Source organism: Giraffa tippelskirchi, chromosome 3, assembly GCF_054371585.1.
Source record: "Giraffa tippelskirchi isolate mGirTip1 chromosome 3, T2T-mGirTip1v1.2.pri, whole genome shotgun sequence".
NCBI classification, from domain to species: domain Eukaryota; kingdom Metazoa; phylum Chordata; class Mammalia; order Artiodactyla; family Giraffidae; genus Giraffa; species Giraffa tippelskirchi.
In genome coordinates, this window is record NC_137277.1 from 3,763,499 (window position 1) to 3,790,547 (window position 27,049).

The 27,049-nt window shown below is 42.3% G+C and overlaps 1 protein-coding gene across 5 annotated transcripts in view; it reads right to left on the reverse strand.

The window, feature by feature from the left end:
* Positions 1-27,049, reverse strand: part of LOC145543544 (uncharacterized) — a 677,688-nt gene that overhangs the window by 449,720 nt on the left and 200,919 nt on the right. For 3 of the 5 annotated variants that reach the window (XM_081585339.1, XM_081585341.1, XM_081585340.1), the window contains exons 3-4: positions 16,958-17,016; positions 3,341-3,395 (exon numbers count right to left, since the gene is read on the reverse strand). In XM_081585339.1, coding sequence (XP_081441465.1) covers positions 3,341-3,395; positions 16,958-17,016 — 114 coding nt within the window. Of the gene's footprint in view, positions 1-402; positions 3,396-16,957; positions 17,017-27,049 lie in introns of those variants that run through there. The other 2 variants (XR_014080781.1, XM_081585342.1) reach the window with 1 other exon arrangement.

Below are 27,049 nucleotides of genomic sequence, written 5' to 3' on the forward strand. Positions count from 1 at the left end.
ACTCTCTGTATATCCTTTAAGATTATACTCTTTGAGGAGCCAAAATCCATTTATCACATTCTGCTCCTTATGATGGTATTATAATAAATAATCTGAATGAGATTTAAACAAGTTGGATCAAAAATAACATCTGATAGCATGACGTCTAGAGTATCTGAGTATAAAAGTATACATTGGCAACACCGGCTGATGAAACGCTGCAATTTCAATATCACCTCATTTCTCAGTCATGTGGAACGAAGAGTATCAGTCACTGGTCATGATAGAGCAGCCACTCCACCAGCTTAGGGGCTTCTCATGTAGAATTTGATAAAGAACCTCAGACCTGAAGTCACTGGAGAAAATATATTATGTAGTTCCAAGTCGTTCATCCAATCTCCACTTCAAGGGGAAGGTGGAATGTTTTATTCTTTTTGTCTTATTAATAAGGTAGATTCTCCTCAGAGTCTGCATTAAGTGCCGTCTAGAGGAGTTAGAGTGTGCAAGGAAAATGCCTACCAACAGCAAGAAAATTTAAATAGCTTTAGTATTTTGTAAGCCTCTTTGGGGGTTTTTTCGAGAGATTATAAAACATATGGTTTTATATGGCAGCTGGTGCCGCTGCCCCCCTAGTACCAAATTCAGAGATTTCTCTCCCCAGGGTCTGACTCACTAGAAAGCAAAGCACGATATCCCATCCCCTCAGCACCACTGCATCTGTGAGTGAATCATTGAACTTTCAACTTTAAATGGTCCAGACCAACAACCCAACTATCAAAAGTGGTATTTAAGAATAGATTTTCTGAAATGTGTCTGCTTCAGTTAGAAACCCAATTCTTGCTCTTTTTAAGAGGACAGGTTATTCAATTTCCATGTCTGGATGTCCTAATCTATAAAATTTCATGATAATAGAACCGATGGGTTGTTGTTGGGGTTAGACGAGAGAACATATTTTGAGTTTAGAAAAGAGCGTGAACTATACACACAACAGTAATTAGTGCTCTTGGAGCTGAGTTCTGTTGGCATCCGGACTGCAGAGATACAGAGGAGTTAGGGATACTCTCTCCCGTGTGAGGTGGAGGGGAGAGAAAGGGAGACAGAGAGAGGTGACCACAGAGATAGGCAGTAGACACATCAGAGACAGACAGAGATAACACCCATCAAGAAGGAAACAGACATCACACTCAAACGCAGATACTCTGAGGAGGATTCAATTAACAGGACTTGATAGCACTCCTAGGCTTAATGAAGGTAGGGAGAGAGAGTCATCACTTGAACTGGAAATGAGAGATTCCAGTAACTCCTCGCATGGGTCTGCCCATCGCAGGAAGACTTGGCCTTTGGTTGAGAGATGTGGTCAGATGAGGTGTCTCCGCAGAGGGTACCAAACACCCCAGCCTCACCCTCCTCATATCTGGTCTCCTACCAACACCATCCATTGGCTGAATCCAACTGGAACCCAGAGGGCATAAAATCATGTGATGACATCACACAGATCATCCTCCAGGGACAGAGAACTGCTTGGAAAGATAGAAGTTCAACAACCGGATGACTGCATGTCTACACACTCGTATTAGGGTTTAACTCTCCAAGGAAAATCCCACTTCCCCCAAATCCAAATTATCTGGGGTTCCTCACAGTGCGGACCAAACACTACTGCTGATTCAAGGGTTTCAAGGCAAAAATATTGTCATGACCTTGAGCCCCGAGTTTCCCATTTTATCACAGTCACAACCTCGGAGAGCTTAGCGCCGTCTCCTGGGAACAGGTGCTGGCAGCTAAGGGCAGCATGGCCCCGTGAGGGCTGCCCGGCCACGTCCGGGAAGAGTTGCAGCTGCTCCAGCCTGGAGGCAGGGGAGAGGGGCAGACTGGGAGGGCAGTGGGATGGGTGGGCTATTGCTGCCAAATGCTGAGAGCCCACAGTTGCTGCTAAATATCATATAAATATCCCCCAACAACACAGAGTGATCCGGCCCGCAAGTTCAAAGATGCTGAGGCTGTGAAATCCTGCCTTAGTCGCTCTCTCAATTTGAAAATTACACTCATGATGTCCCTGTTTACATATCTCATTATCAATGGTAACACTGTGGTCTTGAGGACTGTAAGCTTCCTTCAACTTTCTATATGCTTCTTAAGCCTTCCGTGGTTTTCTCTTTGTTTGTTGAATGTGCCTTAAATGGTTATAAAGATTTTTTTCCAATATCAGAGATGTCAGTTGTTTTTTTGTTTTTCCTTCTAAGATGAAATAGTCAGAGGATGCTGAAAAACTAGTGTCCATATAAATCAAAATGTTTTCAGAAAGAAAAAAGAAATATCCCCTGTAACTGATGCTACTAAAACATATAGAGGAGAATATGTCTTTTATTTCTAGGCATCATTATTTTTATGCTTTTTTCCTTCAATATATTTAAAGAAAGAGTCAGATAAGTCCCCCTCCCTCTGAAGACCCTGGTGAGAGCAGGTGTATTACACAGTGTTCCAAGCGGTGTAGAATGGGGATTGGGAGAAGTCATCATTTTTGCCTTCTGACAGAGTAAAGTCATGCAGAGGTTTCACAGTACAAGGATCACAATGGAAAACAGCACTTAGGGTGACATCCATAACCCAACGTCAGCAACCGAGCCATGAGCACTAGGACCTCAACGCGCCCCTTTTATTCTGTGTCTCTGGAAAAGCTGGAGATGGCCAGATTACCCACGTCTGAGAAGTTCACGTGGTTAAATCACTGTCATACATATACACACAGCAACAATGCTATCACAATCTGCAGTTAGCTGACTTCTCTCCATGTTAAAGTTATAGGGATACTCCTTAACCAATAGCAACCACCAAGCCATCACCGCCATGGCTTAAATGCACCACTTTTATGCTGCGCCTCTAGAAAAACGGGAAATGACCAGATTACTGGCATCTGAGAAATCCACGCGATTCAAGATGCTGTCACACACACACCAAAATGATGCTATCACAATCTCCAGTTAACTGACATCTCTCCATATTCACTACTATCTAAATACAGCTTTAGGCTTTACTTTCCAACTTTGAAGTTACCTGGGCTCATCTCAGAGCCTTCTCCAGACTTCATCACCTCTGTTCAGTTTGCGAGACCGAAAGGAAGAAAAAGCTCAATAAACCCAACACAGCAGAAGTCTTCTCTCCGCTCTGTTGCCAAAAAACTCTCCAAAGCTTCATAGAGACGCGCACAGAGTTATATTAACATACTCACAGGACACACATAGGCACATATCTTGGTTTTTTCACATTGAAGCTTTCTTGGGTGAGAACCATACTTGACTAACTATATTCCGTGCCCCATTCGCCGCAACAAAAAATTTCCAAAGAAAAACAATTGAAATCTTACCGTGGCTGGTGTCTGGATGAAGCTGTCTCAAGACTCAAGGAATAAGCAGCTTGCTCTGTGGGGGGGGAAAGAAAGTGATTATGTAGTATGCAAGGCCTTTAAATTGAGAAGAGAATTAACTCAGCTTATAATAAATCACTGTTGACATTCTCACTAAAGACTTCATGCGCTCCCAAGCCAGGGGGAATTTTTAGCAGGCCAGGAGGGAAAGTCCACAAATGCTGGCTATTATTTGCATGTGCAGCCCTCATAGGGGAGACCCTGAAGGGTTTTCCCTACACGGTCTGAGCAAACTCCATGGAGAATAGCTACCCTACTAAAACAAACAGAGATTGATTAATAACTTATTATCATATTTTACAATTGAGACTTTGGAAAATATGTAACAGCAGGAGGCCCTGTCTTCACCTCACTTGTTTTTAACTTATGTATTGGTCTTTCACCAAAGCGGGGGAAAGAAAAATCAAACTGAAAAAATGGAGGAGAGCGATCCTTCCTTCCACGGTCTGAAGAAGAAAGATATTTCTTTTCCTTTGTACTCTGCAAGAAACAATTACTCATCAACCAACTTTTATGAAGTTGAACGGACTTCATCGCATATGACTTGCTGTTTCATGTATGGTGTCTTTGGTTTCCTGCAAAGCCCCTGGAGAAACGAAAGCCCTTTCTGTGGTAATTCTTTATTTCAGGTAAAGGCATGTTTTAGTCTGAGAGGTGAAGGGATTAGGGACATGTGAGTAGAGAAAGGGGAAGACCTTTACCTGGACTGCAGACCACAGACTCCATTCTCCACCCCACAGAAACACTCCATAAACAGGCCATGTTTCGTAGTTGATAGAACCAAATTTTATATTAATGATATTTACTGTAAACATAAAAAAGGCTCAAAGGGCTTCCCTGGTGGCTCAGAAGGTAAGGAATCTGCCTGCAATGCAACAGACGTGTCAGGAAGATATCCTGGAGAAGGGAATGGTTACGCACTCCAGTATTCTTGCCTGGAGAATTCCATGCACAGAGGAGCCTGGTGGGCTACAGTCCAGATGCTCTCAAAGAGTAGAACATGACTGAGCAACTAACACTTTTACTTTCACATTATTTTCTCTGCCATGTCTGTTATACAATTTTTGCACAACTATACAAAAGGATTCAGTGGAAACTGGATTCATGAGGATTAATCTCTCTACACCCCTAAGAGTTTTAGCACGTCTGGATGAAGCTGCTGCTGCTGCTAAGTCGCTTCAGTCGTGTCCGACTCTGTGCGACCCCATAGACGGCAGCCCACCAGGCTCCACCGTCCCTGGGATTCTCCAGGCAAGAACACTTGAGTGGGTTGCCATTTCCTTCTCCAATGCATGAAAGTGAAAAATGAAAGTGAAGTCATTCAGTTGTGTATGACTCTTCGCGACCCCATGGACTGCAACCCACCAGGCTCCTCCGTCCATGGGATTTTCCAGGCAAGAGTACTGGAGTGGGTTGCCATTGCCTTCTCCCTGGATGAAGCTAGCACATTTTAAGTGCTTTTCTAGAGAGGGGCAACAGAACAACTCAGAGTTAGGTATAAATTAAATGTATATGAAGAAGATTTGAATGATGGTCCCAGATTAGTAAAATGTACTTCCATTAATAGGTGACTCCAGAGAAGGGCTCATCCCTCCTGAAACAAGATCCATTGGGTCCACTCTGCTTAGCGCCCTGAGAGGCTGACCCATGAGTATCTCAAGAGGGACACCTTTGCCTTTTTACTTCCATTTGGGGTCAACCAGTAGGAGGCCCTGGCAAGAGATTGGAGAGAGGGAAGGAAGGAAGGCTGAGCTCCTTGCGCACGGAGTTGCCCCCTTGCTGACGATGCTCAGCTGGTCCTTAGGCTCCTGTGAAGGGTCTTTTTCCAGAGAACCAGCTCTCTTGTCTCCAGGAAGGACTTTTTTCTCTCAGTCAGCCTCGCCCAATGGAACTGCGCTTCCCCTGACACGGTTTCTCTAACTCTGCCCCCCGTCAGCGGAGCTGGTTGTTGTGCAACTTTTCTCGGATGCCCTAGACTGGGTTTGGAGAGGGCCCCGGGGCGTTCGGGAGAGGGCGGGGACACTCAGGCTGGGCTTCTGTCTTGCTAATTGCTCTCAGAACCATGAGTCCAGGACTCTACCCATGTCTAAGATGCTGCAAGCATCACTCGACAGAGACGGACTTCCACAATGATAGAGAAACAAGCTAGCAAAGGGATTCTGTTCAGCAGAGGGTTTTTTCTTTTTCTGAAGAGGAAGGATTGATTCAAAATTAGGGATAAATGAAATGTACATGAACAAGGCTTGAATGATGTTTTCAAGTTAGTAAACTTTATTTCAATTCATTGAGTATATAATAAAAGAACAATAAGGAGATACTAGGAGGGTTAGTGGTCAGCCTGTATTAATTATGTAAATTTATCTATTTTTACCTAGTGCAATATTCAGTTCAGTCAGTCAGTTCAGTCTCTCAGTCGTGTCCGACTCTTTGGGACCCCGTGAATTGCAGCACACCAGGCCTCCCTGTCCATCACCAACTCCCGGAGTCTACCCAAACCCATGTCCATCGAGTCGGTGATGCCATCCAACCATCTTATCCTCTGTCATCCCCTCTCCTCCTGCCCCCAATCCTTCCCAGCATTAGGGTCTTTTCCAATGAGTCAACTCTTCGCATGAGGTGGGCAAAGTATTGGAGTTTCAGCTTCAACATCAGTCCTTCCAACGAACACCCAGGACTGATCTCCTTTAGGATGGACTGGTTGGATCTTCTTGCAGTCCAAGGGACTCTCAAGAGTCTTCTCCAACACCACAGTTCAAAAGCATCAGTTCTTCAGCACTCAGCTTTCTTCACTGTCCAACTCTCACATCCATACATGACCACTGGAAAAACCATAGCCTTGACTAGATGGACCTTTGTTGGCAAAGTAATGTCTCTGCTTTTAAATATGCTATCTAGGTTGGTCATAACCTTCCTTCCAAGGAGTAAGCGTCTTTTAATTTCATGGCTGCAATTACCATCAGCAGTGATTTTGGAGCCCCCCAAAATAAAGTCTGACACTGTTTCCACTGACTCCCCATCTACTTCCCATGAAGTGATGGGACCAGATGCCATGATTTTAGTTTTCTGAACGTTGAGCTTTAAGCCAACTTTTTCACTCTCCTCTCTCACTTTCATAAGAGGCTTTTTAGTCCCTCTTCACTTTCTGCCATAAGGGCGGTGCCATCTGCATATTTGAGGTTATTGATATTTCTCCAGGCAATCTTGATTTCAGCTTGTGTTTCTTCCAGCCCAGCGTTTCTCATGATGAACTCTGCATATAAGTTAAATAAGCAGGGTGACAATATACAGCCTTGACGTACTCCTTTTCCTATTTGGAACCAGTCTGTTGTTCCATGTCCAGTTCTAATTGTTGCTTCCTGATCTGCATACAAGTTTCTCAAGAGACAGGTCAGATGGTCTGGTATTCCCATCTCTTTCAGAATTTTCCACAGTTTATTGTGATCCACACAGTCAAAGGCTTTGGCATAGTCAATAAAGCAGAAATAGATGTTTTTCTGGAACTCTCTTGCTTTTTTGATGATCCAGCGGATGTTGGCAATTTGATCTCTAGTTCCTCTGCCTTTTCTAAAACCAGCTTGAACATCTGGAATTTCATGGTTCACATATTGCTGAAGCCTGGCTTGGAGAATTTTAAGCATTATTTTACTAGCATGTGAGATGAGTGCAATTGTGTGGTAGTTTGAGCATCCTTTGGCATTGCCTTTCTTTGGGATTGGAATGAAAACTGACCTTTTCCAGTCCTGTAGCCACTGCTGAGTTTTCCAGATATGTTGGCATATTGAGTGCAGCACTTTTACAGCATCATCTTTGAGGACTTGAAATAGCTCAACTGGAATTCCATCACCTCCACTAGCTTTGTTCGTAGTGATGCTTTCTAAGGCCCACTTGACTTCACATTCCAGGATGTCTGGGTCTAGGTGAGTGATCACACCATCATGATTATCTGGGTCGTGCGGCGGACCGCGCAGAAGTGTGGCAGCTGCAGTGGACCGCGCAGAAGCGTGGCGGCTGGGGTGGACCGCGTAGAAGCGTGGCTGAGAGGAGCTACCCCACGGCCGAGGCCGGGGGCGGCGGCCAAGAGGAGCCAGCCTGCGGCCAAGAGGAGCTAGCCTGCGCCCGAGGTTGGGGGCAGCAGCCGAGAGTGCAATATTAACTTGAACTAATTATCATGGCATAAATTGAGGTGTATGATCTCACATTAATTTTCATTGAAAGTCCATATTGGATAAATTAAGTTACATGATCAGATATGTATATGTGTGTTTGTGTGTATATGTGTGTGTGTGTGTGTGTGTGTGTGTGTGTGTGTGTGTGTGTGTGTATGAGCACTCAGTCGCTCAGTCATATCTAACTCTTTGCAACCTTACGGCCGGTAGCCCACCGGGCTCCTCTGTCCACGGGATTTTCCAGGCCAGAATATTGGAGCAGGTTGCCATTGCCTCCAGAGGGGAGCTTCTCGACCCAGGGATTGAACTTGCGTCTCCTGCACTGGCATCTGATTCTTTACCACTAAGCCACCTGGGAAGTGTATACACACACACACGTGCATATATATGACATATATGGACATTTCACTGTTCACTCACTTAATAGTTTTTACTCTACAACTTACAAATGCAAATACTACATATCATTCAAACTCTGATTTTATATTTCTAATAAGCAAACCAATAAACTAGTAAACAGGTTTTTGAAAGCTGTTCAGATGCTAAAAATATATATTTATACATGATGTTAAATAATATATATATTTCCAGTTAAATGTAGGACTTATGTGGCTCACTAAGTACTAATTATTATTTTTTCTTGCAACATGCTGTGGCATTTTGGTGAACTATTTTGGCATTAGGACATTCCTAAGTATACTCAGTAGGTTCCTATTAATATGGTGTGGTATTTTTAGCTTAGGCTTTAGCTTTTTTAAACCACACTGCTTAAAGTGCCCCTTTACAGAAAAAAAAAATACTATATTCAAGCATAACCCCATCTGTATATGTCTACCCAAGTCCTTTAGCCTATGAGATGAGTACTCAACTGATATAAGGATTGATATATATTTAATTTTGCTAAAATTCCCCACAACAAATGAATTTTATAAAACGGAAAGGTTTTCATCTGTTAGAATTATTTTCACCTCTTCCAGAGGGTCTAGAAGCACTGGCAACAGCATAAATGTGAGATGAGTGTTTAAAGACAAATGAAATTGCCAACAATTAAGATGCACACTGTAATATCAAGCTCTGAATAGTCACGTGATAGAATCTGATGTGGCTGCAAAGTCTCAACAGTGACTCTAAATGTGATTTGATTGGTTGACACTTGCGTGTGTGTGTGTGTGTGTGTGTGTGTGTGTTCTTGTCTCTTTTTCTGCAAAGTCTTCTACTCAGACAGCCAGGGTAACAGGTCAGACAAGTTCTCCCACAAACAAACTCCACACTGTTCGTCAAGCACCCTTTGCTCTTCAAGAATTGACTTCCTCCTGAAAACCACTGGTGAAATGAACCATTTTTCCTCTTCTTCAGATGAGGGGATTGGGACGGGAGGAATCAACACACTCGTGGTTATAGATCGACACTTGGAGACAGGTGAAATTAAAGGCAGCAATTCCTGCTGATAGGTATTCCTTTCTACCAAGTACAGATAACACAAGTAATACAAGAGCCTTTACTCACCCACTGGTACTTACTCAGTTTTCACTTTCTAGCTTGTACAATAAAACTGACAGCAAAATACTATACGGATCACAAAACCTGAGGCTAATCCCATTGGGCCATCTCAATGACCCTAAGCAAATCCAAGAAATGGGAATCAAAAATGACTCTACACAATGAATTTCATGCACATTACTCAACATGGAGCCACCAAGTCCTTCCTTCAAATGCTATTTATTTTCACATGACACCAGTTTATCTCAAAGTGTATGTTAACAGATGTTCCTTGACAAAGAATCCTTTTGGGAAAAATATGCACACAAAGTGAAACACTAAACACAATTTGAACAGGTTTGTTTACCGCCTAGTTTCTCTTCTCACGTTACATCCGTTGCCCCACTCTGAATTTTTGGGAGCACAAGTAAATGTTTCAGAATTCATTTAAATCTCCCCTTCAGCCTTTTACTTCTTATTAAACATGGCTTTAGGTGCCACTGTGCACACACATCAAAGAAAGCCCATGATTATAAATAGGGCCTTGCACTGCCCCGTCTATTTGCAGGCCACTGTCAACTGTCATAAACCTGCCTGGTGAAGATCTAATAGCTTTGGGGACCTCAGAGCCATCATCTGATGGGAGAGGACAGTTTCCATCACAGGACAGTCAAACAAACAACAGCCTCCAGTTATTTAACTTTTGATATTTTGTTCTTTGTGGATTCTTGTATGAATTCTGATTCTTTAGTTGTACTAAAATATTAGTTATTTCGACCACTCGGTTTTTGATACTGCTTTAATTTTTGCACTGATGTTTTAATCTTTGCTTTACCCACTGAGTCTAGTCCTGGCTCTAACACTCTGGCCCTTTAGAGACAGCCTCAGTTGTGAAGTGCTGGCCCACCAAGGTCATTTCTAATAACTGACCCATGTGGAAGGAACGTGGCCATCCAGGCTTATCTGGGCCAATGCTTAAGGGTCATTCTTGCTCCAGAGCTCTGGCCAGAGTTGATTTGGGGACTCAGTTATAACTGGACTTCCCCTCGGCCCATTCCTCCCTCCACAGGTGCTGACCTCAAGGGTACATTGTAAACCACACACTGGACACTGAGGTCCACCTGTGAGGGCACTTCCTTCCCAGGGAACACAATCTGTAACAAATACCAGGTTATATTAGCTAATATTTACTGAGTGCATACCAGGTTCAATGCATGTTTATATGTATTGTTTTATTACCCTCACAACAAACCAATAAGATTTACAAGCAACACAGATTTTTTTTTTCATGGTATTAAAATCAATTATACACAATGTAATATCTTTTCAGTGGATAAAGTGACAAGTGTAAGCGGCATGAAACCAAGATGCTGGGTTGTAACACAGCTTAGAGTCAATGGTTTCCCTTTCCTCACTGGCCTGATGGGTATAAACGCGCTTAACCCCAGGGTGAAACTCATAGATGTAGTCCAGAGCACACGCCTTAAGAAACCAGAGGAGGATTTAAGACAGCTTAAGGTTTTGATTCAAATATGTCAAGCTAAAACTGCTATTCACACTTCACCTATTCAGGCAGTTCATTATTTTCCCTTCATTTTGTCATGATACTGCAGATAAACGAGGCTTTTATTGTTTGTTTATTTTTAATTATTCATTGATTGGGCTGCACTGGGTCTTAGCTGCAACACGTGGGATATTCTTTGTGTCGCGTGGGGTCTCCTTGCGGTGTGCGGGCTCCCGTGGCATACTGGATCTAGTTCCCTGACAGGGACTGAACCCATGTCCCCTGCATAGGAAGGCAGATTCTTAACCACTGGAAGGCCAGGGAAGCCCCTAAATGAGGGTTTTAATCTCACGTAGTAAATGTTAGTGATAGTGTTTCAAAATTGAAATGTTTAATGATCTCAAAATTTTTATTTATTCTGAAACAGGAATCCATTAAAGGCTATAATATTATATAAACACAAAGTATTATTTCTGTATGTTAAGATGATAATACTTTTGTAAAATACAATAAAAAATACCCTCACTTCCATCAGGAGGTTACTTTGTGTGGTTCAGCGTGGAGCGCTTTAGAAATGCGGATCGCCCATTAGAAATGGCTGCATTTGAGTAGAGTTCTCTTTTCAAAACGCTTTTTGGTCTGGATCATTTGCTAAATCATATTTCTCCACTCACTGTGGCACATCCTTTCTTTCCACAGTTATGGTCCCCATATTTCTGAGCATCCTGTATTTTTATACTCAGGTCTCTTGGTGTTCTGGTTCATATGAAATGGGGCTATTTATTTATTACAAGATTTCACATTTGTTTTATCCATCACAAGCTAATGTTTGCATGAATTAGGCCCTAGAGATGTAATATCATCTTTAAAAAACTGCCCCAAAGACAGAGAATGGAGAATCAGAAGCAGAGTAAGAATCAAGGTACACAGCCTGAGTTTCCAAGCCCGTATTTCTTGTATGAAACTATGTGAAAAGCTTAGACCCATAATCCACTTTTTTTTCTCTCTCTCTCTTTTGGTCAAAAACAGCTATTTAGCGTGCCAGGAGAGTGTGCAAAACACAGTAATGAATGGACTGTCTGATGGCATCTCTCCTGGTGCAGAGAAGGAAAATGACAGTGATTCTGAGAAGCTACTCATTTACCTTTCTGCTGTTGTTTGGTTGCTCAGTCATGTCTGACTCTTTGCAAACACATGGACTGTAGCCCGCAAGGCTCCTCTATCCATGGGATTTCCCAGGCAACAATACTGGCATGGGGGGCCGTTTCCTTCTCCAATTCTATCTTTACCCGCTCTTAATGTTACATCTCTCGGACTTTTCCAAAACGACAATATTTGAAGGCTGCGTCATTTTACTGGTTGATTTTTGAACTGCAAATGCCTGCTCTTAGCTACTACTCTTCAACAAAATAATCTAAGAATATGAAATTGCTGAAGGTGGTTAGCAATTAAATCTGATCTATTCAAACATTAGAAAGACCCAGGTAATACTCAATTTTGCAAACTAAAATAGTTAGCAACCTGCAACCACCTGGTTTTATTGAAAGCCTGGCATCATGTCAAGATAAATCCATTTAAAGAAGCATTTAGTGAGCATTATTTTATATGCCTGGCACAGTACTAAACATGAAGTATTCAAAGATTATAAATTATACATGTTCTTGAAGCATTTAATACTCATTGAGAGGCTTTCTACAAAATGTAGGCATTAGATTATTAGTATGGCAAACAGTTTTTCAATTAATTAATTTCAATTGGGGGATAATTACTTAACAATATTGTGATGGTGTTTGTCATGCATCAAACTTGAACCGGCCACAGGCATACATAAGTACCCCCCATCCTGAACCCTCTTCCCACGTTCCTCCCCACCCTATCCCTCTGGGTTGTCCCAGAGCACCAACTTTGGGTGCCCTGTTTCATGCATGGAATTTACGAACAGTTTTAAAAGATGGCAGGCTAAATGCTTATTTCATTGACGTGTCTGGGCTGTAGCCATGAGCCACATTTCAGGATATATCCATTTCATTCATTATCGGATGCCATCTGGAGTGTGTTCAATGGAAATAAATTTTGAGGAGATGTCTTTACTCTTGAAACTACAAGATACTTCAGCCAGACTTCAAGGTAAAACTATAAGGTCAACTGATGTCAACTGGCACAGAACAATATTCAGTGGCAGAGCATAAATCAAGATTTGAAAAATGCAAATAACCACCCAATATCACAAGAGTTTATCATTATAACTAGAAGACAATTCTGGATATCTTTAGACACTTTGGTAACTTAAAGACAGTGGATAGGACTGTAGAAGAAACTCTGTGTTGGAAATGCACCATCATCACCATAATAGCAATACCAAAAAAATGCTTTATTTCACATTTTCCTCCAACAACTTGCATCTGCTTTGCTTCCAAACAGCTTGGATCATTGTTTCCATCTCAAAGCAACTCCTTTCAGTGATCTTGCAGAAGTTTTAACAAGTAGCTGACTTAAAGTAACATCAGAAGCTGCTCTAAGAAGTCTTGGACTTCCCCGGTGGTACAGTGGATGGGAGCCCACCTGCCAATCCAGAGGAACACGGGTTTGATCCCTGGTCTGGGAAGATCCCACATGCCTCGGAGCAACTAAGCCCTTGAGTCACAACTACTGACCCTGTGCACCCTCGAGCCGGTGCTCCACAACCAGAGAAGCTGCCACAATAAGATGCCTGGGCACCACAACTGGAGAGGAGCCCCTGCTCACCACAACTAAAGAAAGCCCACACACAGCAGAGAAGACCCAGTGCAGAAAAAAAATCAATCAATTAAATTAAAAAAAAAAGATGTCTGTAGGAAGCTAATGGATCTGTGATGTCGTCACCACCAACTGTCCGCACCCAAATGCAGCTCCTGATGTGTGTACCCCTGCTCGAACATGGGCAGCATGCCAGAGGATGTTGAGATGATGTCCGGTTGGCACAAGCTCTGTTTACCACACTGCCCTGACTTTATGAGCCGGGGCACATTCTATCTGGGTTCTGTAAGCCAAGGTCATCATTGTGTATGGCACCAGCCCACAGGCTGCTGTCTCTTAGGTGACCTGATAGTCTCTGCTCACAGCAAACGGCTGAGTGAGAGTTACCCTGGGTTTCCTTAGGACGTGGCAAAGCAAACTTACTCAGAGTTCCCTGGTTGGATCCAGGAAAAAGAGTTGAGTCTAAGATGAGTCAGAGTTGAGCAAAAGCCTTGTCTGTAACTCTCTTTAGAGGTCATGTGCTCTTCTCAAATGCCACGTTTGGACTGATATATTAACGTGGCTGGGCTGTGGTTGCCTGGAGACAACTCGGAAGCCGCTGAGTTGGACGGTGATGCTCCCTGTCAATGATGACATCATCTGAGGCATCCTGCTCTACTCACACCTTTCACAAACAGAAATGCAGTTGCCCTTTCTACCTATGAAGGAAGAGATATTTCATGGAGTGCCTTCCTCATCCACATTAGGAGACATTTAAACTCAAGGGCATGTTATCCACTGGATAATATCCTAAAGTTCCCTATATTTGTAAGTCATTTGGGCTGAATATTATCACCTAGGAGATATCAGCGAGACAGAAAATGAAGAAACAAAGAAAACTTCAAGATAGGTTTTGCTTCAAATCATTTTTGTTTTTGACAAGTTTTTACTGTTGCTGTTCAGTCACTAAGTCTTGTCTGATTCTTTGTAACCCTGTGGACTGCAGCACACCAAGCTTCCCTGTCCTTCACTATCGCCTGTTAATAGCTCAGACAGGTCTAACTCTTTGTTACTCCGTTGACTGTAGCCCGCCAGGGTCCTCTGTCCACGGGCTTTCCCAGGCAAGAATACTGGAGTGGATAACCATTCCATTCTCCAGGAGATCTTCCCAATCCAGGAATCAAACCCAGGTCTACTGCATTGCAGGCAAATTCTTTACTGTCTGAGCTACTAGGGAAGCCTACTATCTCTTAGAGTTTGCTGAAATTCACGTTCGCTGAGTTAGTTATGCTATCTAACCATCTCATCCTCTACCACTCCCTTCTCCTTTTGCCTTCAATCCTTTCCAGCAAAAACAACCTTTACAACTACCATGTATGACATTGTGGTGAGACTGTAGGAAGAAAATAGAGATAAAAAAGATGCTTGCTTTCCTCTCAATGAGATGTTATAGGAGAGATGCCATGGACTATAGCCCGCCAGGCTCCTCTGTCCATGGGGTTCTCCAGGCCAGAATACTGGGGTGGGTTGCCATGCCCTTCTCCAGGGGGTCTTCCCAACCCAGGGATCAAACCCATGTCTCCTGCATTGCAGGCAGATTCTTTACTATCAGAGCCACAAGGGAATCCCTATAGGGGCTATTATGCCAGTTACAAAACAGAAGTGATGGGAAATCACTGACAAAGTGAGTATGTGAAACGTTTGCCGATGGCAGAAGCGACCAGGGAAGATTTTTCAGAATTTCTTTGGTCTGTTCCTCAAAAAAGCATAACTATCAAATATTTTAGATAAAAAGGATGCTTTTTATGCTGCATAAGCCATGGCACAGAGGTGGGGGATGGGTAAACTGGGAACTAAATGATCACTTGGCTCCAAGAATGCTGATATGTTGTAAAAGGGATTTTATCTAAAGGTGACAGAACATGAAGAAAAAATACTTCTGTAGTTAAACTAAGGATCTTAGCTAACGTGATGCCATTAGAAATTAAAAGCAACATGTATTTGTGAAGAAGAATGCAAGAGAAGGTTAACAGAAGATTAAATATGAAGACAATTTTTGAAAAAATATTTTTCCATAAAAAAAAAGAAAATGCTTATTATTTCATGACCTGGTCACATTTGGCACTATCTCGTAGGGTGAGCAACCATCCCAGTTTGCCTAGGATGGCAGAATCTCCTAGAACGTAGGACTTCTAGTCCTAAAGCGGAGAAAGTTCTAGGAAAACTGGGATGAACCGGTCACTCGAGTACCTAGACGTATTTCTCCGTCCACTGGCTAGAAAGTGTCTGTTATCTTATTAACTTATCAAGGTTCCTTGTTTCCAGGAAGACCCAACTCAAACTTCACAAAGCCTCTGGAGTCTCTGCCACACTCCACAATATCTGCTCCCTTATGTTTATTAGCCATTCTTGTTGATTATTTTAGCACACATTGAAGTTTAAATGTACCTGTTGTTCACATATATATGCATGTATGTATAAACACACATACATATATATACACACACAGATATATATGTACATGCGTATGTATTTGCTGTCTCTCCAATCAAATTTGTCCCTAGAAAGCAGGAGCCATATCTCATTTTCACATATGTTTCATCATCTTATTGCTCAGAGGTAAAGAATCAGCCTGCCAAAGCAGGATGGGGACTCGATCCCTGAGTTGGGAAGATCCCCAGGAGAAGAAAATGGCAACCCACTCCAGTATTCTTACTGGGAAATCCCAAGCACAGAGGAGGTTGGCAGGCTACAGTCCACGGGGTTGCAAACAGTTGGATACAACTGAGCAATTAAACAGCAACTATTTTCCACAGTGCTTAAAATGTACTAAATATTCAACAACGTTCTTGTGGATGAGATATTCTGTCTTTTGAAAGCTCCCTATCTCATATGGATACATCATTACCTGATAGGCTGCTTGAAGACAGTGTAGGTAGAGTTAAAAAACCCAGGATGCATGGTTTTGGCAGAACAGAGGATTATTTTAGTTTAAAATAAAAGAAAAAGCACAGACTTGGATTGAGACGTCTTCTTTGACAAGATATTTGATATTCCTTCTTTGGTTCCATGCTGAATATGACAAATTCATGAAACATCTTTTTAGATAAAGTTTAAAATTGCATCTACACAATGCCAAAATATGTAGTAAAGGGGGAGAAAACAGACTGAAATAGCTTAATGACTTAGAATACACCATGTTCTAATCTTTGGCAGCATCCTAATTACCAACTGAAGTTTTTACTTTTCATCTCACTATTTCGGTTCTGTGTAGACAACAGTCCAAGAACTCAAACTGTAGGAAAACTGCCACAGTAATGCTGAATTTTACTGGCTTAGCAGTGAGGGGAAACTCACATACAGCTTGCCAGAAAAATAACTGGCTTTAGTCGGTGCTATTAGTCTTGCACTTTTTAGGAGCACCTAATTTAAAACAAAATTGTGGGCTTAACTCCCACCCTGATGTTTTGAGACGGCTGTAATAAGCAAAGGTTCAAAGTGTTCTTTATCCAAGCAAGTGGGTAAGTTTCTGGTTCAAGCTCCATCTATAACAAAAAGATTTTCATTTGGTGAGTGGTGATCCCTGATTTAGCACAAGCAAACACATCGAGATGCATTCGGGCTCACGGCGCAGTAATCTGTGAGCAGTAAGGTTTAACCTGACAAAATAATCACTATGGAAAAACAACTTACCAATCGCATGAGCCACCGAAATAGAAGTCTGGTTTTCTAACTGGCTTGTGAATGAAGCCCTAAAACAGGATGAGAGTTTGTTAATAGTGGTTTCGAGTTACTATCTCAAGCCTTTAACATCAATGCGGGCCCATTGCTATAGAGCGGGTGACCCTTCAGTATTTGAGGAATTAATCCCTCCTACACTTAGAATATCTTAAAGATGATATTATATTTCAATGAATATGAATCTTCGTCTTTTCAGGCACGATGTTCTGGCTTTCATCTTTGTTTCAATTCCATCAGAAACACGGTTTACTTGGATAAGAACACATTGGAGAAAAACACAGGAAAGAAAATGCCTTTTAAACTGAATGAAATAATACTTGCAAGTTCCCCTCCTACCCCAAATAGTACCATGGTTTCCTTCATCCAGGTGACATTTGGACTTTTCACAGAAACGTACAAGGTAATGTGTAATATTCCTACCTCTACTGTTATTAATTTTCCTATTAATATAGCATCTGTAACACTAAAATGGCCTATGTATACTGCACATGGACTTCCCACATGGCACTAGCGGTAAAGAACCTGCCTCCCAATGCAGGAGACATAAGAGGCACAAATCCGATCCCTGGCTGGGACGATCCCTTGGAGGAGGACATGGCAATGCACTCCAGTATTCTTGCCTGGAGAAGTCAATGGACAGTGGAGCCTGGCGGGCTACAGTCTGTGGGGTCGCACAGGGTTAGACAAGACTGAAGGAACTTAGCACAGCACAGCACACGCTGCATGTTCTTACATTGCCTGCTTCCAGCTAAGGTCCCGCTGTGCCCTCATCTTCATAGGGTTGATGATAAAGGAAAATAGCACAAATAAAATACCATTTACTGACGGCCTTCTATATTTCAGACACCTACTGCACATTCTGAAATATTATTTCTAATCCTAATGAAAACCTTGTAATGAAAGTATTGCTCCCACCACTTCACAAGTGAGGAAAATGTGTTTTTGCACATCACTTCAGCTTTCTGATCCCCAAACCACTAGTAAGCTGTTGTTGTAGTTATTTAGTCAGTAAATCTTGTCTGACTCTTCTAGACCCCGTGGACTGGAGCACACCAGGCTTCATTGTCCTTCATGATCTCCCAGAGTTTGCGCAAACTCATGTCCGTTGAGTCGGTGATGCCATCCAACCATCTCATCCTCTGCTGTCCCCTTCTCCTGCCTTCAGTCTTTCCCATAGTCAGGATCTTTTCCAATGAGTCAGCTCTTCACATCAGGTGGCCAAAGGATTGGAGCTTCAGCTTTAGCATCAGTTCTTCCAGTGAATATTCAGGGTTGATTTCCTTTAGGACTGACCGGTTGGGTCTCCTTGATGCCCAAGGGACTCTCAAGAGTCTTCTAGTAAGTTGCAGACATAGTTGTGTGGTGCTGAACCTGCATTTCTTTCCTCTGTGCATTCAGAGAAGGTGGGGAGTGTTGGCCTTAGTATAAGATCCTGTTCTCCGTGATATTGCTTAGAGGCAAGTCATCTTTTGCGTTTTTCTTCTTCATGGTAGTCGGCGCGTCTGACCTGACAATCAACCCTTGTGATGCATTTGAACTGCACGATCTAGTATTGCGCAGGCACGGGGCTGCAGGCATGTCTCTAGAATCCGTTCAACTCACACAACTGACAGGTCACGTGACACCCCACGAATAGCAGCTTCCTGTTTCCTCTTCCTGTCGGCACCTGGCAACTCCCCTCTGTCCTTTGCTGCAGTGAGTATGGCTCACAGAGAGACCACACGCATGTGGAATCTCACAACACCTGTCCTTCGGTCACTGGCTCGTTTCACTTGGAATGACGTCCCCCAGGTTCATCTAAACAAGATCATAGATATGCGACTCTGCTGAGAACATCATGGGGCAGAAATTTACTAAAGGGACAGTTTTTTACAATATACTCTGTGTGGTTTTCATGGGGGAAGGAATGGGGGGAGGGATGAAGTGGTGAAATGGGACTGACGAATACAGGCTACTCGACATAAAGCACTGGTCGCTCAGTCGTGTCCAGCTCTTTATGATCCCTTGGACTGTAGCCTGCCAGGCTCCTCGGTCCTTGGAATTCTCCAGGCAAGAATACTAGCCTGGGTAGCCATACCCTTCTCCCAGGGATCTTCACGACGCAGAGATCAAACCTGGGTCTCCCTCATGGTAGACAGATTCTTTACCATCTGAGGCACCAGGGAACCACCTGGTATCCATAAAATAGATAACGAAGAAGGACCTGCTGTATAGCATAGAGAACTCCACTCATACTCTGGAGTGACCTACAAGGGAAAGCAATTTTTTTAAAAGAGTGGATATGTGTGTAACCGATCCACTTTGTTGTAAAGCAGAAACTATTACGATGTTGTAAATCAACTACGCTCCAATAAAAATTAAATAGATAAATACCCTCTGTGTCAAGGAAACAGAAGCAAAGCCAAACCAAGGGATAGATTTTCCGCTGAATCTCATCAAGCAAGGGAACCAAGTTTGAATAAAGGGCTCGGATGGGGCCTTTTATGGTGTTAGATAGCCTTCTTTGTGAAGCCTGTGGTTCTTGTTTTATCATATACTGTAATTTGGTTTAAAAAATGCATAGCCAGGGTTTTTTGTAATTGAATGAAAGCTATTGACTGAAATGATTGGAATGTCTGAGTGACCACTAGTAGACTCTTACTTATTTTCACTTCCCGCTTGTCAGATAGATGGTAGACGGTGCGAGATCATAGGATGGGAGTGAGTCAGCTCTCTGAACGGTCCCTTCCTTTCTACAAGGTCAGCCTCATAAATAACATTCCGAGAAGTGAAACAAAGCCACATGTAATTAATGATAGGGGTAAATATGTTTCCAATAGTTACTGTATCATTTGGAGCAAAAATAATTTGCAAAACAAAGATATACTATATTCTAAGTCAGAAAAGCAAACAAGGGTACAAAGCTATTGCTTTCCCTAAAGCCACCAGAAAACTAGTATCAGAATCTACAGATGTTCTTTTCTTTGAGCTGTAGGTTTGGAAAAATCTCTCTTCAACAATCTCTACCTTCTATTAATGAAGCATTAAAGAAATATTTGGTGCACCTTCAGTGTAAAAATTCTAATCACTGATGCCAGTTGTTAGAAAATTTGAGACTCAAGGTCACCATAAGAGGTAGGTGGGTTTAGGTGGTGAACCCTAAATGTCTCTTGTGTCTGTCTTACTGTCTATCTCTACCAGTTATAAACCCCGAGGATACCTTTGGGTAAGATTCTCCACCTTTCCATGCATTCACTTTCAAATGTGTAAAATGACAATAACAAGAACTATTTCATAGGGTTTTTGCAAAGAGCAAATGAGTGAATGTATGTAAATGACTTAGTACAGAGCTGGCGCATAGTGAGTTAGTAAGGGTGTGATCTGAAGGGCTTGATACACTTGCTCGTGGGTAACTTACTCATTTCAAAAGGAAAAGTATCAATGAAAAATGTTTGTTTTTTAAAAACTTCAGATCTAAGCCCATGGGGTAAATAAACTGTAAGTCAAATAAGGGGGCTATTTAAAAGAAGGGGAGGCGGTGAGGAGGGGGAACTTGAGTAGCTTAGGAAAGTCACATGCATAACAAATACTCTGAAGGAAGAACAGGGTCAGTGACAAACAGCACCCTTTGCTGTTTCAGTGAATCAGAGCCCACTGCAGTCAGTCAATCCAAGTTACACCACACCAGACCTCAAATTTCTAATATTCCATCCCTGTTTAAAAAAGAAACAGATCAGCTGCAAAATGGATAGACACTCTGCGAGTCTCAAAGATCGCATTTGTCCAGAGGTCTGCCCGCACAGATGATCCTAGTGGAGGACCCGGTGGCGGAGCGTCATTAATCAGGCGGCCATGGCCGCTGAGGTGGGTGGCTGCTGATAGTTTTGGCCTATTGGAAATGGCTTTGGATGACTGCCAGGTTGTGTGTAAAATCTTGAAATGTTTGAAACAATACAGTCTTTACAATGTTATAAAATACTAGGGTGGCTGGAGCGGCTGCAGACTGGCGCGTGGCCAATCAAACCTCAGATCCCAGCGAGCCGTGACCTGGGGTTTCATGTTGTCTGGGGGGCTCAGGGTCATCTCTCCCCAACCGCTCGTAGGTCAGCTCGGTCTCTCTAAGCTGCCTCACTGAGCTACTGCTCTTCAGTCACCCCTGTTCAAAAGTTCTTTAGTCAGTTTGTTTCCCTAATCTCCACGGCCTCCCCCCCAAAAAATCTATTTGAGAGTTAACCTGAAGTTTTACTTAGGAAAGTTTTTCTGAAAGTTGAACGTGCTTTTTGCTTTTCCCTGTTTAACTATTAATAGAATGTGCTTGCTGTAGACGTGTGGCTGAACCTGCAAACTAGAAGAGGTCGTCTCTAACTCCATCACCCTAAGGCGACCGAACTAAACCAGCAGTGTTTCTCACTCTAGCATTTCTTGTATTTTACATATTTATGATCATATTGAATTTATAATTTGTAATCATCTCTCAAATTTTATATCAAAATTCTGTCTTGTCTGCATTTAATTTCTAAATTATATTAGTGGCAGAATAATATTTTAGTCTGTATTGAATCATTCTCATATTATTGAATATTCATTTTGTTTGCTTCTTCACAGAGGATGCTATGTTAAATAGTGTTACTATTTGCATAAAGCTTTTCTGTGTTTAGTATTATTTCCTTAGGATACATTCCCAGAAGTGAAATGAAAGGGTCAAGGGAGATAGTTGTTTTTAGTCTTGATGAATGTTGTGAAATGACTTTCCAAGAGGATTGTTTTCCAATTGACAGCCCATCAGTGGAACACAAGAGGTTCATTTCATTTCATTCCCTGATCATCAGCAATAAGCAATAGTAAGCATTTTTCTTTAAAAAAATGCTAATTTTAGAAATGAAAAGTTGTCCTGTTCCCAAAATGCATGCATCAGTTGCGCAGGGGGAACTGCTCAGCCATGCTATACAAAGAGGCTCGAGCAGCTGCTGCAGGCATGATTGGTATTTTTTTGGTTCTCCAAGTAAGAGGTAGCTCTTTTAAACAAAAGGGAATTTAATTCCGGGGTGTCACTAGAGTAAATGTAACACTGAAGACAGAGAGAACATTAGATAGAATGCTCTGGAGAGAGAAAGAAGGATCTACAACTTCATGCAGTATTCCCAGGTGCTGAGTCACGAGCCAGCTTTGGGAAACCATTGCTAAGCACACAGCACTAGCCAAGAGGAATCTGAGCAAGTGTACAAGTGAAAAAGTAAGAGTGTTGCATTGATACAATTGTGACAGAGGCTTTGAACCGAGAAAAGGATGTGACAGTGCTAACAGTAAAGGAGAAGAGAAGGATACGAAGTGAGGAAAAGGAGCTCAGGAAAAAGAATTCAGACCTGAGAGAGACACTTATTCACTCTTCCGGGCAAGTTAAATACTGTGGCTGGCTTCATAGAGAACTGATAGGAGAAGCCCAGAGGATATTAGAGTTTATTGTTGGTGTCTACCTAAGTAACTGTGTCACAAAACTTACATGATTGCCATTCCATTCCAGAATGTTCTTTGGCCAAGCCCCAAGTTAATAAATCCCTGTTAAAGGATCTTTATATATCCAGCTTAGTGGGAAAATGCCTTACTCACACAGTTTTGGTTTTGCAACTTAAAAAAATAAAACCGATAAATACTTCTTCTTAAGGAATGCTGGCTCATTTTTGTGTAGATTTACCACAAATTATGTTTGTTTCCCTGGACATGGTATCCCCCTTTTTGCCATTCTTAGAGACTTAAGCTCTAGGAGACTTGAAAGAGTGGTACTGACATATAACCTACTGTGTGTAAAATGGGCTTCCCAGGCAGTGCTAGAGGTAAAGAACCCGCCTGCCAATGCAGGAGACTTAAGAGACGCAGGTTCGATCCCTAGATTGGGAAGATCTCCCGGAGGAGAGCATGGCAACCCATTCCAGTATCCTTGCCTGGAGAATCCCATGGACAGAGGTGGGCTGCCATCCATGGGGTTGCAAAGAGTGGGACACGACTGAAGCAACTTAGCACGCAGCACGCACGTGTGTAAAATAGGTAGCTAGTGGGAAGCTGCTGTACAGTCAAGGAGCTCAGCTCTGTGATGACCCAGGGAGGGGCTGGGGGAGAGGGGGGTAGGCTCCAGAGGCAGGGGATATGTGTGCACACCTGGCGACTGACGATCCTGTAGAGCGGGAACTAACGCAGCATTGTAAAGCGATTATACTGTAATTAACAATAAACAAAGCTATCTGTACAGGGAAAAAATGGAATTTCTTATGCTTCCCCTTCCCCTTTGCTTTTCTTCTGAAGGGAACACTATACAGTCTTTTGTAGGAACTACCATATCAATTTCTGAGCTGGATTGCTTTTAAAAAATGATAATGGAAACGCTCATACATTTTAGTGTTTGTATTTAACCCACGTTCTTAAGGTTTAGGGCTCCTCCCTGATTTTACCATGTGTTACCTTTCTTCATCATCTAGGCTCTGGGTGACACACACTCGCACACACACACACACACACACATATGCACACGCATGTAGTTTCTCTCTCTCTCAGGTTCCATGATGCTCCATCATCTATGAGATTTTTTTTTTTAACTCTTGCTGATAAAAATGAAGTACAACAGCTCCCACCCATGATTCCTTCATTTTAGGCAAAATATAATCTACAAGGAAAATCAAGACTATATCAGATGTTCTGGTTTTAGCAAAACCAGACATTTTCCAGATGTTGGGCACTTGAAATCTTCCATCTGTAACATGGTGTGTCTTGATTTCAGGCCTGCCGTCTGTTCCTCAGCTGAGTCTTTAAGCACTCTGTACTACAGTCAGCTCATCTCCAAGAGATAAAATAACCCCCAAGGCCTACCGTATTTGTTGCTGTTGTTTAGTTGCTAAGTCGTTTCTGACTCTTTGTGACCCCATGGACTGTAGCCCAGCAGGCTCCTCTGTCCATGGGATTTTGCAACAAAGAATACTGGACTGGGTTGCTATTTCCTCCAGGGGATCTTCCCAACCTAGGGATTGAACCCACGTTTCTTGTGTCTCTTGCATTGGCAGGCAGATTCTTTACTACGGAGCCACCAGGGAAGTCCCCCACAGTATTAGAGTGAAGAAAATGAGTTAGCAGGTGAAGTGCTTGGGGCGATGCCAGCCCTGAGAAGGCGCACACATTAAACGTGAGTTATTATGGGCTGTTATAAATAAAGCCCCAGATCACTCTCTCACTTGATCACAGTGCTTTTTCTTCGCTTTGAATCTCCTTCAAATGTCCCCCATTGTGCAAACATCCTCAGCCTGTGAATTTCCAAAAAGCTTCAGAAGAAGCTTCGCTTCTTACCAGCAATAATTTTCCCTTTCCCTCCAGTGGATTGTTTCAATTTGGACTATGTATACCATTCTATTCTAAACATAAATCCCAGCTCACAAAGTCTCTTGACATTTGTGAGGCTATATATAATTTCATGAGCTAAAATATCAAGTTTATTTTATTACCTAAATGCACCCATATAAATAAGAGGAATCCAGTGTAAAATCAGTAACTAATGAAATCAATACTAAATTAAGTATTCCTTAATGAGTCTCCAAATTCCTGTTTTCAGTGAGGTTAGACTTATATTTTAAAATGCTTTTATTATGACACAATGCTGGGCAGTCTGAGCTAATGCAAGTGACTGTTTTCAAGTCTTCTTTCTTATTGACGAGTATCTCTCTGAACCCTAGATTATATATGATAATCCTGAAGGGAGTAAAAATGCTTCCTTTAATTCAAATCCATTAACATTCCAACATTTTAATGATTGCGTCCACGTTTTAAATCTCTTTAAAAACCGTTCTACTATAATTAAGCTAAACAGGAGATTGATGACCGATTGCGAAGCAGCTATGTCAAAAATAAACAGAGTTTTGAATTCAACAAACTTTCCTTTTTTCCAAATTTTGCTGTGTACATAAACACACCCCGTGTCCCCACGTCCTCTCCATATTTCACACACATAAAATTATGCCCAATTAGGTGTTTCTCTAGTCGCCTATTTTTCTCATTAAAATCAGCCCAGAGCTGAACCATCTTCATTCACGGAACTGTCTGGAAGTCTCTCCTGCCAAGCCTGTGCTCTTGAAGACTTCACGTTTGTGGCAGACTGACTCAGTAAGTACACTTTGAAAACTCAGGGGAACACAACACTGGTCTTGATGCCTGGCCAAAGGGCTCAAACAACAGACATGAAAGCTGAATCTGTACCTCCATGCTTCTATGAGGTTGCCAAGTGACGTTTCCTGATACGGTACCTACAGTATATCCATCTCCCAATGTTTCAGACTCACTTCATTAACTTTGTGACATCAGGCTCTGATGTTATGAACTCCATTTTGCTAAAATAAATGAGACCGTACCATACAGAAATTGAAGAGGTTGTAACACTAGAAGTCTCTTCAAGACTCCTGTAACAGTTAAAGAAGGAGGACCCAAAATTCCCAGAACTGATCCTCGCTGGGAAGTAATTCCTTATATATAATCTCAGAGCTATTCTCCCTCCCCCCGGGCCTCCACTTCTGATTCTCATTTATGTTTCAAGTAGCCTCTAATGATAGAATGGGGAAATATACCGTGGTTTCACACGTTCAAGGGTTTTACAGTCACTTACTCCTAACTAGGAGATAGAGACACACAGCAGAAAAGTCTTAGTTTCTTTAAATATAAACTAGTTTAGTATATTATGCTCTTTGTGATTGGGATAAATTTAAGAAATAGCACTATTAGAAGCCCAAGAATGTTTTTTTAATGGCAAGCCTCTATATCAGTAAGGATGGATTTACAACTTACCCCTGGTGGCTAAGCAGCAAAGAATTCACCTGCCAGGGCAGGAGATGAGGGTTCGACTGCTGGATGGGGAAGATCCCCTGGAGGAGGAACTGGTAACCCACTCCAGTATTCTGGCCTGGGAAATCCCATGGACAGAGGAGCCTGGAGGGTTACTGTCCACGGGGTCGCAAAAGAGTCTGACACAACTTAGCAACTCAACAACAGCAACAAGCTAGCCAACTAGAATAATTTGACTATCTAATTTGAAAACTCCAATTTGCCACCATCAATCTAAGCAATACACCAGGAGGAATATGGAAAGGATGCACTACTGGCCCCACAGAAGTGATGGAGATTTGTCCAGCATCAGTGACGCCAGACAAAAGGTAGCTCATCTCAAAAAGACAAAGGTAAGGAGCTTTGCTTATAAGATTCAGATCTCTCTTCACATCTTCTCCCCTTTCTGCGTTTAACAGTTGTCGGCGATAGTGCTATTAATAATATATGTTGGTTAACGTATACATAATGAAGGAGTTCAGGCAGGGCTGGGAAGAAATTAAGACAGTCAGCCCGGATGCAGTTCCTGACTTTGTCATTATTTGATGCATGTTTTTGAACAAATTATCTAACAACTCGGGGTGTTAAATTCCTCTCTGTAAAATGGAAGAAAATTCCTATAGAACTCTCATCAATGGGGACTACGTGGTACAGTACATGTGAAGAAATGACAACAGTTCCTGAAGGTCAGCAGAGGTGGATAGATGACAGATGAAAAGATAGATAGGGATATAAATTCGTTATTAAGTTATCCTTATCATTTAACATTTACTGGATCAAAGCACTAAAGATATCATTGTCCTGGAGCATCTCTAATGCTAACACTGTGAAAGTGTTAGTTGCTCAGTCCTGTCTGTTTGTGACCCCATGGATTTTAGCCCACCAGGTTCCTCTGTCCATGGGATTCTCCAGGCAAGAACACTGGAGTGGGTTGCCATTTCCTTCTCCAGGGGATCTTCCTGACCCAGGGATTGAACCCAGGTCTCCTGCCTTGCAGGCAGGTTCTCTACCATCTGAGCCACCAGGGAAGTCCCTGGGAATGCTAGCACTGATCCTGATTTAAACTAATTTCTCCTGAACCCCACCTTCTAAATCCCAAGCATATCCATCCTCTGGAACATGAGTGTGATACAGTCTTTGTTGTCAATCTAAGTGTCAGAACGTGGGTTGAGAAGAGAAGATGACAGTAATTATTATCAACATTGGCATTCAAAT